General features: G+C 48.1%; 2 protein-coding genes across 2 annotated transcripts; one reads left to right on the plus strand and one right to left on the minus strand.

Moving 5' to 3' along the window:
- Window positions 1-415: 415 nt before the first annotated feature.
- Window positions 416-1,543, plus strand: LOC144711381 (uncharacterized). The gene has a single exon (XM_078585370.1). The coding sequence runs from the start codon at window positions 416-418 to the stop codon at window positions 1,541-1,543; it is 1,128 nt and encodes a 375-aa protein (XP_078441496.1).
- A 5,625-nt stretch (window positions 1,544-7,168) lies between these two features.
- Window positions 7,169-10,138, minus strand: LOC144711205 (putative trehalose-phosphate phosphatase H). The gene is made up of 10 exons (XM_078585137.1): window positions 9,406-10,138; window positions 9,250-9,321; window positions 9,020-9,100; window positions 8,818-8,874; window positions 8,441-8,542; window positions 8,281-8,358; window positions 8,075-8,144; window positions 7,902-7,972; window positions 7,520-7,612; window positions 7,169-7,452 (listed from the first exon to the last, which is right to left on the minus strand). The coding sequence occupies exons 1-10, from the start codon at window positions 9,733-9,735 to the stop codon at window positions 7,351-7,353; spliced, it is 1,056 nt and encodes a 351-aa protein (XP_078441263.1). The 5' UTR covers window positions 9,736-10,138; the 3' UTR covers window positions 7,169-7,350.
- Between the last annotated feature and the right edge of the window lie 705 nt (window positions 10,139-10,843).

The raw sequence follows: 10,843 nt of genomic DNA on the forward strand, positions 1-10,843 counted from the left end.
GCGCACGAAGTTCGCGTCGAGTCCAGATCGTGGGATGGCACGATTCAGTCATTTACTATTTATGTAATAGGCTAAACATAGCACAAAGTAGTTGCGTTTAATCCCAGTGAAATCAGAGGAGAAAAAAAAAGAGTTGCCCTGTTTTTGCTCTGTTTCTTGTTGTCTGCATTCTTGTCGGTTTTGCTACAGTACTCAAGCGTGAGAAATTTGAGAGGGAGAGAGATCCTGTGTTGAGCCCAACAATTGGTATCATAGCCCTGTGCCAATCTCAAATACTCGCATGGGGAAGACGTCGTTGATCCCGGCGGCGAGTAGTAGCAGTAGCAGAAGCGGTGGCGAAAGCACGAGCTCGTACTAGTACCCGCAACTCACAGCGGCGCACTACACCAGCTGGGGGATACGGGTCCAGGCGATCATGGAGGACCAAGGTGTCTGGACAGCAGTCCAGCCGGCGCCCGATGCCGCCGTCGACTTGAAGCTGGACAGGAAGGCGAAGGCGCATCTACTTCAAGCACTTCCGGAAAACATTCTGATGCAGGTGGCACAAAAGAAAACTTCGAAGGAAATCTGGGAGGCTCTGAGCACGAGGTTTGTAGGAGCGGATCGCATCAAGAATGCACGACTACGGGCACTAAAGAGGGACTTTGACGCCATGCTGATGATCGATGGCGAGTCTCTCGATGATTATGCAGGGAGGCTGTCGATGATGTCGGTCAGATACACCAATGTTGGAGGAACGTTGGATGACACGGCCCTGGTGAAAAAGCTCTTCGACACCGTGCCGGATCGGTACCTGCCCATCATCGCAGGCGTCGAGCAATTCTGTGACATTGACACGATGCTGTTTGAGGAAGCGTTGTCCCGGCTGAAGGCATTTGACGAGCGCACATGCCAGTGCCAAGCTGGTGGTGGTGTCACTATCCGCGACCAGCTTCTCCTCACTCAGGCCGAGTGGGAGGCGCGACAGAAGAAAGGTGGAGGTGATTCATCATCAAGCCAGAAGGGCAAAGCACCCGCGGGAGGCGGGAACTGTGGCCGAGGCAGCCATGGTCGCGGCCGTGGTCACAGTAGAGGTGGGAATGGAGAGCCGCAGAATGCTGATGGCTCAGGTGGCTCTGGCGGCGGTGGCCGTGATAAGAGTCACATACGCTACTTCAATTGCAGCGAGATGGGGCACTACTCCATGCAGTACAAAGCCCTCAAGAAGGAGGAAGTCCACCTCACGCAGACCGGCGACATCGAGCGGGCACTGCTCCTCGCAGTGTCAGAGGAGTTGTCGAGGGAGTTGATCACACTGCCGCGGGCAGAATTGTCGCTGCCTCGGCAGACGCAACAGACAGTAGTGCTGCTGAATGAGGAGAAGGTGTGGCCGGAGCTGCTCCAAGCCGACTACGGCACATTGCCGACATCCATATGGTTCCTCGATAATGGTGCAAGTAACCACATGACCAGGGACAAAAACAAGTTCCGGGAGCTTGACGAGGCCGTCACTGGGAAGGGGAGATTTGGGGATGGCCGATCGGTGGAGGTCAAGGGGAAGTAATCCATACTCTTTGCTTGCAAGAATGGAGACCAGTGGCTGCTTGAGGAGGTATACTACATTCTAAGTTTGTGCAGCAATATGGTCAGTCTTGGCCAACTCACCGAAACAGGCCACAAGGTGATCATGGACGAGGATGAAATTGAAGTCTTTGTGAAAAACCTGATGCGGTTGATTATGAAGGTGAGGCGTACTCCAAACCGTCTCTATAGGATCGAGCTCACCTTGGCATACCCTGTGTCCATATTGGCAAGCTTGGATGATCCGGCATGGATGTGGCACGCATGCCTGGGTCACGTAAATTTCCAAGCACCGAAGATACTTGCCGACAAGTTGATGGCCGGAGGAGTGCCACCAATATCGCACCCACATCAGCTCTGCCAGGGCTGCCTGTGGCCAAGCAGGCGAGGCATTTGTTCTCGGCGGCAGCAAACTTTTGGGCGGAGGAGCCGCTCGAGCTGATCCATGGGGATCTCTGTGGGCCAATCACACCGGCAACGAATGGTGGTAATCAATACTTTATGCTTCTTGTGGATGATTGCACTCGCTGGATGTGGGTGTATGTGATTAGGACAAAGGACCAGGCGCTTACAACATTCACAAAATTCAAGGCGTTGGTTGAAAATGCACGGGGATGCAAGATCAAGATGCTCCGTACAGATCGCGGGGGAGAATTTCTCTTGGCCGAGTTCACACGGATGTGCGAGGACGCCAGCATCGATCGGCAGTTCACCGCCCCGTACACACCACAGCAGAACGGAGTGGTGGAGAGGAGGAACCGCACGGTGATGGACATGGCGAGATCCTTGTTGAAGAGCATGACTGTACCAGGAAGGTTTTGGGGGGAGGCGGTGAGGCACGCCATCTATCTCCTCAATCAATTGCCGACGAAGGCCATGGGTAGTCACACCCCATTTGAAGCTTGGAACGGAAGGAAGCCACACCTTGCCCATCTCCGCGTGTTTGGGTGCAAGGCGCACGCGAAGGTGAAAAGTCCACACTTGAAGAAGCTTGACGATCGAAGTCAACCGATGGTGTACCTTGGCGTCGAGGACGGGAGCAAGGCGCATCGACTATTTGATCCACATCGTAACAAGGTACATGTTAGTCGAGATGTTTACTTCGAGGAGAATGTAGAATGGAGTTGGAGTGCAGGAGCAGTAGCAGCGCAATAATCGGAGTTCGTTGTTGAAGAACCATCGGCTGGGGCAAGCCCATCGGCTTGGGCAGTCCCATCGGTTGAGGCAAGTGCGCCATCGGCTAAGGGAGTCTCATCAGCTAGGGCAGGCACGCCATCGGTTGATACAACTCCATCGGTTGTAGCAAGAAGAGCTACATCGGCTATGGGGGATCCATCGGCTAAACCCAAAACAGCGACAGCCGATCACAGCGTTGCAACATCACCTCCGGTAGGGGCCCCTCCTCCCCTAGCAGGCGGAGATGAATCCCACGATGGTCCTGTCCGATACAGGCTCATCGCCGATATCATGAAGGAGACACGATGTATTGATTTGGAAGAAGCAGAAGAAGCCGATGAAGAAGCATTGTTGATGGAGACGGAGGAGCCATCATGCTATCGTGAGGCAGCTGGCCAACTAGAATGGGAAGATGCAATGAGCAAGGAGATCGAGGCAATCGAGAAGAATGAAACATGGTCCTTGGCAAAGCTTCCAAATTGGCACAAGGCAACTGGCCTCAAGTGGGTCTTCAAGCTCAAGAAGAACTCAGATGGGGAGGTGATCAAGCACAAGGCGCGGCCAGTTGCAAAGGGGTATGTGCAGCGTCAGGGTATCAACTTTGAAGAAGTGTTTGAGCCAGTCGCCCGCCTTGATACAGTATGTGTCATCCTCGCGGTTGCGGCAAACCGAGGGTGGCAAGTGCATCACTTGGACGTCAAGTCAGCATTCCTCAATGGCGAGCTGCAGGAGGAAGTGTACGTTGCATGACTAGAAGGCTTCATGGTGAAAGGCAAGGAGCATATGGTGTATCGGCTGCACAAAGCTCTGTACGGTCTTCGGCAAGTGCCGCGAGCTTGAAACGCACGCCTCGGAGCTTGAAGGACCTTGGCTTCACAAGGTGTGTGCAGGAGCAAGCAGTGTACACCCGAGGAAAAGGCAGCACCGGTGTTATTATCGGAGTATATGTTGATGATCTCATTGTGACTGGCCAAGATCCAAGTGCCATTGCACAATTCAAGGAGCAGATGATGGCCGAATTTGAGATGAGTGATCTCAGGTTGCTGCACTACTACCTCGGCATTGAAGTGGCGCAAGGCAACAGTGGCATCTCCATCAAGCAAGCTGCATATGCCAAGAAGGTGCTGGAGCAATTCGGTATGAGTGAATGCAATTCCACCAAGTATCCCATGGAGCCAAGGATGCAAGTGCACAAGGATGGTGAGGGACACCCAGTGGACGCCACGGAGTATCGCCGCATCATTGGGTGTCTCAGGTATCTTCTCCACACACGGACGGACCTGTCCTATGCAGTTGGTGTAGCCAGCAGGTTCATGGAGCAGCCCACTGTCATGCATTACAAGGTGGTCAAACAGATCCTGAGGTATCTGAAGGGAACAATTCATTTCGGCCTAGTGTACAACAAAGGAGGTGCAGAGGTAATCACTAGATTCACTGACAGTGACCTGGCCAGCGACATGGATGATCGCAGAAGTATGGGAGGCATGGTGTTCTACATCAATGAGTGCCTTGTTGCTTGGAACTCCCAGAAGCAGAAGACGGTGGCACTCTCGTCATGTGAAGTCGAGTTTATGGCGGCAACAGCGGCGGTGTGTCAAGCGCTGTGGTTATGGAGCTTGTTGTGCGAGCTGATCGAAGAACAACCAAAGCCCGTGAAGGTGTTCGTCGACAACAAATCGGCGATTGCATTGATGAATAATCCGGTGTTCCATGGACGCAGTAAGCACATCGACACCAAGTTCCATTTCATCCGCGAGTGCGTCGAGGGAGGTCAGATTCTTGTTGAGTTCGTTCAAACGGAGGAGCAAAGAGCTGATCCCCTGACGAAGGCATTGCCAGCGGCAAAGCTGGCGACGATGCGACACCTACTCAGTGTCCGCAATCTTGGGCCACTCCAGGATTAGGGGGGAGAATGCTGAAACTAAGTCCTGGGTGGCCCCGCGGTGCTCCAGACGTGGTGGGTTGCAACGGCTGGAGTGCGACAAAGACAGGAGTGTGGCGAGTCCTGCTCTGTTCGGTTGTGCACGTCCTGCGCGGCGTGCGGCTACTCTCTCCCTGTTTTCCTCCAAACGTGCCGAGCGCACGAAGTTCGCGTCGAGTCCAGATCGTGGGATGGCACGATTCAGTCATTTACTATTTATGTAATAGGCTAAACATAGCACAAAGTAGTTGCTTTTAATCCCAGTGAAATCAGAGGAGAAAAAAAAGAGTTGCCCTGTTTTTGCTCTGTTTCCTGTTGTCTGCATTCTTGTCGGTTGTGCTACAGTACTCAAGCGTGAGAGAAATTTGAGAGGGAGAGAGATCCTGCATCGAGCCCAATGGGGAGAGACGGGGAGAATGAGAGAGAGAGAGAGAGAGAGAGAGGGCGAGTGGGGCGAATGAGAGAGAGGGAGGGAGAGTGAGAGTGGGAGCGGGAGAACGAGAGAGAGATCAATGGAGAGAGAGCGATAGTGAGAGAGGGAAAGAGATCGATAGCGGGAGAGAGAATGCGAGAGAAAGAGAGGGAGAGTGGAAGAGAGGGAGAGTAGGAGGTGAGCGAGAGAGCTAGAAGGAGAGCGAGAGACAGACAGATAGGGAGAGATACCGAGAGAGAGAGAGAGAGAGAAAGAGGGAGAGAGATAGGGTCTTAACATTATCGGTTGTCGAAATTTTATCATTTCCTAATCGATAGCGTTATCTAACATACCATTATCGGTATTCGATATCATTATCTGCTTAACGATATCCGTTATCGTTATCCGTTTTCTACCATGAACCGTTATCGATATCCGTTATCGTTATCGGACACGTTTCGGACTTTTCCAGATAACGGATATGGCGATATCCAATAAGGGATATCGGATGCGGATATCATTAGTAACACCCTAGACTCAATTATTTGGGAAGACGAAGTAAATGATTTGCCGTTGGTATGAAAATACAAGTGGACAAAGAGTCTTGTCGTTTGATGACCATCCCACTCTCTTCTGACGTGGCCTTGACCAAAGCCTATGACTTTATACCATTCCGGACAAAATATGCCAACTTGGAATATGTTCTTGTGCGACTTACTCTCACGTCCTCTCAATTCCACTCAAAACAAAGTTGATGCAGACGGATCAGAGAAATTTCTCACTTTCACACTAAGATCTCTTCCACTCTTCTTCTGTTTCTCTCGATTGTGTGAAATAACAATTCTCGGTTTTTACTGTACCTAACCTTAACTTTAAGTTCAAGAGAAAAAATCCCTCTCAAAATCATGCTATTATGAATTAGTATATTTTGATTACTGAATTTTTACTGAGCGTCATCGGTGGGTAGACACAGCAGGTTTCTTTTGCTAGAGCCATGAGGGTAACTTACCTATCACATACAGTATAATGCCAAACGAATGAGAGATGTATGTCTTGAGGAACAGGGGAGAAGCTTTTATCATGATCTAGGAGAAGCCTCCCCTCTCTATACATAAAGAGAGAGGGTACCCACCAAACTATTTAGCTCCTGAAACTCACAACCACAACTCATGATGCGGACACCTCCAAGGGCTGACTAGATCACACGTCGAACTATCAGATAGACGCTGGATCTACTGTTAAAAGTATGGGCATCGACGCTTCTCGGATCAGATACAACATTGACATCTATATGTCTGTATAGATTCGTTACCAAGGTCTGGATACGACGATAGTATAAAGTTAACAGTGCGGTCCTTTTCTAGGCATACCTTTGCCCCTTAGCGTAGAATGAGAGGACGGCACAGGGATGAACAGAAGAAACTTGGGAGTAGAGGGGGGAGTAAATACACGTATCAATGGAGCGTTGACATGTGCAATTCACGAAGAAAAGAACAGAGAGGAAGCTTGTCATAAAAGACAAATCGTGAAAAGATGAAACGACTGGAGTGATAGTACAACTGTACAAGGAGAACCAGAGAACACAAATACAAAGTCTCGGATGAAGAGAATTGTATGGGTGGAAGGAGGTGAGGAGAAGATATGAGAGGGAGAAAGAGAAAAAAAGAGAGGGAGAGATATAGAGGGAGAGATTATGAGGGAGAGATAGAGAGAGAAAAAGAGAATGAGAGGAGAGAGAAGGAGAATGAGAGAAGGCGAGAGAGACAGAGAATGATAGAAGGAGAGAGATAGAAAGAGATAATGACCTTTTAAGTTGTATTTCTCGCATCATAGAAAAAACGCGTTTGGCTGTTTCTTCATTTATCTTAGTCTATTCTCTAGACTGTGTCTTCTCTCCATTCTCAACAAGAGAAAGAGGGTTAATGTAGGAGTGGATTTGAATAATGTTCTACGTTTAAATTCTTTTATGCCTTGAGAGGATTTTTATATGCTGACTCCGAGGAATCTTTCGCTGCATTTACATTATATATTGGTTTTAAAACAAATGACCGCTGACCGTATACGTGAGTCACTGAGATTGAAAAGAATCAAGCAGAGTATTAATCAAAAGCCATGATGCTCCATGCTTGAGGCCTCTTAATTTCCTCTTATAGTGAATAAAAAGACTAATACACATGACAATAGGTGAACTGCAGTGAAGGCACGAAAGAAGGAATAGGGATGGTCTTTCTTCAATCCCTTTTATTCGTTTGGCACTCCAAAAACATAACAGGGAGAGACGCTACGAGTGCAATTTGTGGGACTCATGCTGAAGTCTTGCCTGAGATTTTCCTGATTGGGAGAGACGTTTCCATTCGACGAGGCGCTGAAGGAAGTCCATAACCTGCAACAACCGAGCGTACGTCAAACAAAGCTGAGGCTTTGTGAAAGTAAAAGTGGGTTCAACTTGCCTCAGAGGGCTCTTGAAGAGAGTACAAAGCGTGGGTCTTCTTGGGAACCTTTGAGACGAGGATGCCGAAGCCCTGTCTCCGCTCCCTCAAAACCTAACGATATTGTAAGGACAACAGAGCTCAGATTAGTTCTTTGCTAAAGGATAGCACGACTCATGTGAGAAAATTTCTGCCGAAACTTTTTGTCACTTGGTTGGCTATCTCTTCTGAGGAAACAAGTGGAACCTCGTTTGGATTTGGCAAAGTGAAGCGTAAACCTCTCTCTCTCTCTCTCTCACTCACTCTCTTTCTTTCGCTCTCTCTCTCTCTCTCTCTCTCTCTCTCTCTCTCTCAATCTATCTTTACATATAAAGAGTGCGCAATTGCAACCGAGAGAAGATACCTTGAAGGCGTCCTCGTCGGTACGATCGTCCCCAATGTACAACGGGAATACATCATCGCTGTCTGCCAGCCCTGGGACGCCGATAAGGAGGACACTGGGAGCAATCAGCACTAATGCCCCAAAACCATGAAAAATGTGTACCAAAGGATTAAATTTTATAGACTAAGCCTAACCCAGGGATTCAAGTAGGAACTGAAGAGCCTTGCCCTTGTCCCAATCAATACGAGGACGTATCTCCAGAACCTACACTAGGGGAAAAAACCCTAATGAGTCAAGAGTTTCCTGAGAATAGACCCTCTCGCTGAAACAAAGTCTTGAATTAAGTTATCTTCCGAAGGGAAAAGTACAGCGGCTTAACGTGAACGTTAAACAAGGTTACCTTCCGGCCATGGGAAAGCCGCAACTTGGGAAAGTTGAGAAGGATGGCGCGGACTTGAGAGGCCAGCTCGCCCCATTTCTGCGTTCGGAGATATTTTTTTATGTTCTAATTCTATGTGAGAATTGCATGGTCCGTGTGTGAAAGTTGAAGAAATCAAGACCTTCTCTTCGACGCAGCGGAAGTGCACGGACACGCAAAACCTGTTGTTCTCCACCTTGGAGCCCTCAATGTGACTTGTCTTTTCCTCAAGTATCTTAGAAATCTGTATCGAAGCAAGAAGATTAGGTTATAGTCTGGGCTTCAAGTGTAGGATATAAGCAAAGAGAATTTCTTTAGGAAAGATAACGAAATATTTCATGTTAGAATTTAACGCGAAATATTTTTTTGTAGGAAATGGGAGTGTTATCGAGAGAGAGAGAGAGAGAGAGAGAGAGAGAGAGAGAGAGAGAGAGAGAGAGAGAGAGAGAGAGAGAGAGAGAGAGAGAGAGAGAGAGAGAGAGAGAGAGAGAGAGAGAGAGAGAGGATGAATGTCTATACCTCATCAATCATTGGAAGAAATTCGCTTGCGGGCTGAAAAAGAACTGGCTTATCTTCCTGCTTGGCAATGACGAGAAATAATAATTAGTATTGCCCACCTTCTACCGTAGTTTTTACGCTTACCTACTTGTCGCCTCTTTCTCATTGCGAATAATGTACGAAATAGAAGGAAAATTTTATAGTACCTGAATAACATTCTTACCTTGCTAAATTTAGGGAACTTAATGTCCATCCCATGGCTGCCAGCATAATAGAGCTCTGCAAGTCGAACAAATCTGTAAACCTGCACGATTTAAGAAAGAGAATCGAAAACTTCATTTTTCTCTATGAAATAACGATTGGGCAGGTAATATAATTACGCACTTGTATTCGATCCCACAATTTGAAATACTCTCAAGTAATTCGTGCAGTTTTAATTCGCAGAGAACGTACCTTAAGTCTGCACCTCCCGCTGACGATGGCCGTAGGAAACATCCTTGCTACGTCGCGAACCGCCGCTCTCATCTGGTTATTGTCAGATATATTAAAGCTTATCCTCTCATTAATTTATGTTGAAAAATTGCAGGGAAAGATGAGTGCGATACTGACGGCTTTGGACATGAATGCACGATCTGGATCATCGACGATGGGAGATAGAGTGCCATCATAGTCGAGGAACATCACCATCTTCTTCCCCATTGAAAGATTGACAATCTCCTCGAACATGCCGAGAGCGGATGGATGATTTTGATAAACCAGTGGAGGCGGTGGCCCTTGTATGTTACTGGGTGAGGAAGCTTTCATAGATTCCACCCAAGATTCGATGCTTCTTCCCCGGGCAATTTCTTGCATTTCCTTGAAACCACTGACGGGTACTCCCTTTCGCACACCCAGCGAGGTATTCTCCTCTTCTGGGGTCACAGAATTCTGCTTCGTCATCTTCTCTGCGACTAAAACAGAACCCAATAGGAATAGATAGACAGAGGTAGTTTCAGAGGGAGAGGGATAGAGGGAGAGAGAGGAGAGAGAGGAGAGAGAGAGAGAGAGGGAGAGAGAGAAAGAAAGAATCAGCGAGAGGAAGAAGAGAGGTAGGGAGAGAAAGAATCATAGAGAGGAAGAAGAGAGAGATAAGGAGGAAAGAATCAGAGAGAGGAAGAAGAGAGAGATAGGGAGAGAAAGATTCAGAGAGAGGAAGAAGAGAGAGATAGGGAGAGAAAGAGTCAGAGATAGGCAGAGAGACAGAGAGATGGCAACAAGAGGGCAGAAAGGGAGAGGTTTGGGAGTTGAAGGTAGACGATTGGAGGAATTCCTTGAAGACAGGTCGGAGGTGGAGAGAAGAACGCTGGCCATGGGCTTCTTATAGTCGTGTACGGAATGATGACAAAGGCAGATATGGCCCAGATGGCCACAGCTCTAAATCCTTAAGCCACTTGGGACCCGCAGCCTAATTATCTCAATCTTCCTCTCTTCCTTCTCTCTTTCTCTCTGTATCCCTCTCTTGTAAAAGAACTGGCGCCAGCTGGTGCTCTGGCCAGGCGCCGCGCCAATGGGACCCTGCATACTCTCTATCCTGCATAGGCCACGTTGAGCGGACCCTGACATGTCCTGGAACCAATAATATCGACTACATAACCAGCTTTGTCAATGGCTTGATGCGTATAGCTCATGTTTCATAATCTGCTCAAAGCAGAGTTTAACTCCAGTGGGGTTTCCATAGTTTGTTCTGGAATCAAAGGGCGTGATTCCAGAACAACCAATTTATGCATGCTAGTATTAAAGTTAAAACCCACGATCATGCTGCGCATGAATTTCATTTCAGCTCAAACATTTTCGGCGGAAGCTATTGTTCCCAAGGAAAACATGAAATATATTTGTAGCCTTCAGGTGAAAGTTATTTTAGAATGGAAGCCCGAATGCCTTAGGAGATGCTGGTTCTGTTTATCAGATTGTGCGTTGTGTATCGCAAACCTCCATTTTTGTCCGGTCGATTTGTCCATATTTATTTGACAATACGAAAGGGTTGATGTTCAAATTGTATTATATTTTA

This window comes from Wolffia australiana, chromosome 13, assembly GCF_029677425.1.
Source record: "Wolffia australiana isolate 7733 chromosome 13, ASM2967742v1".
NCBI lineage: Eukaryota > Viridiplantae > Streptophyta > Magnoliopsida > Alismatales > Araceae > Wolffia > Wolffia australiana.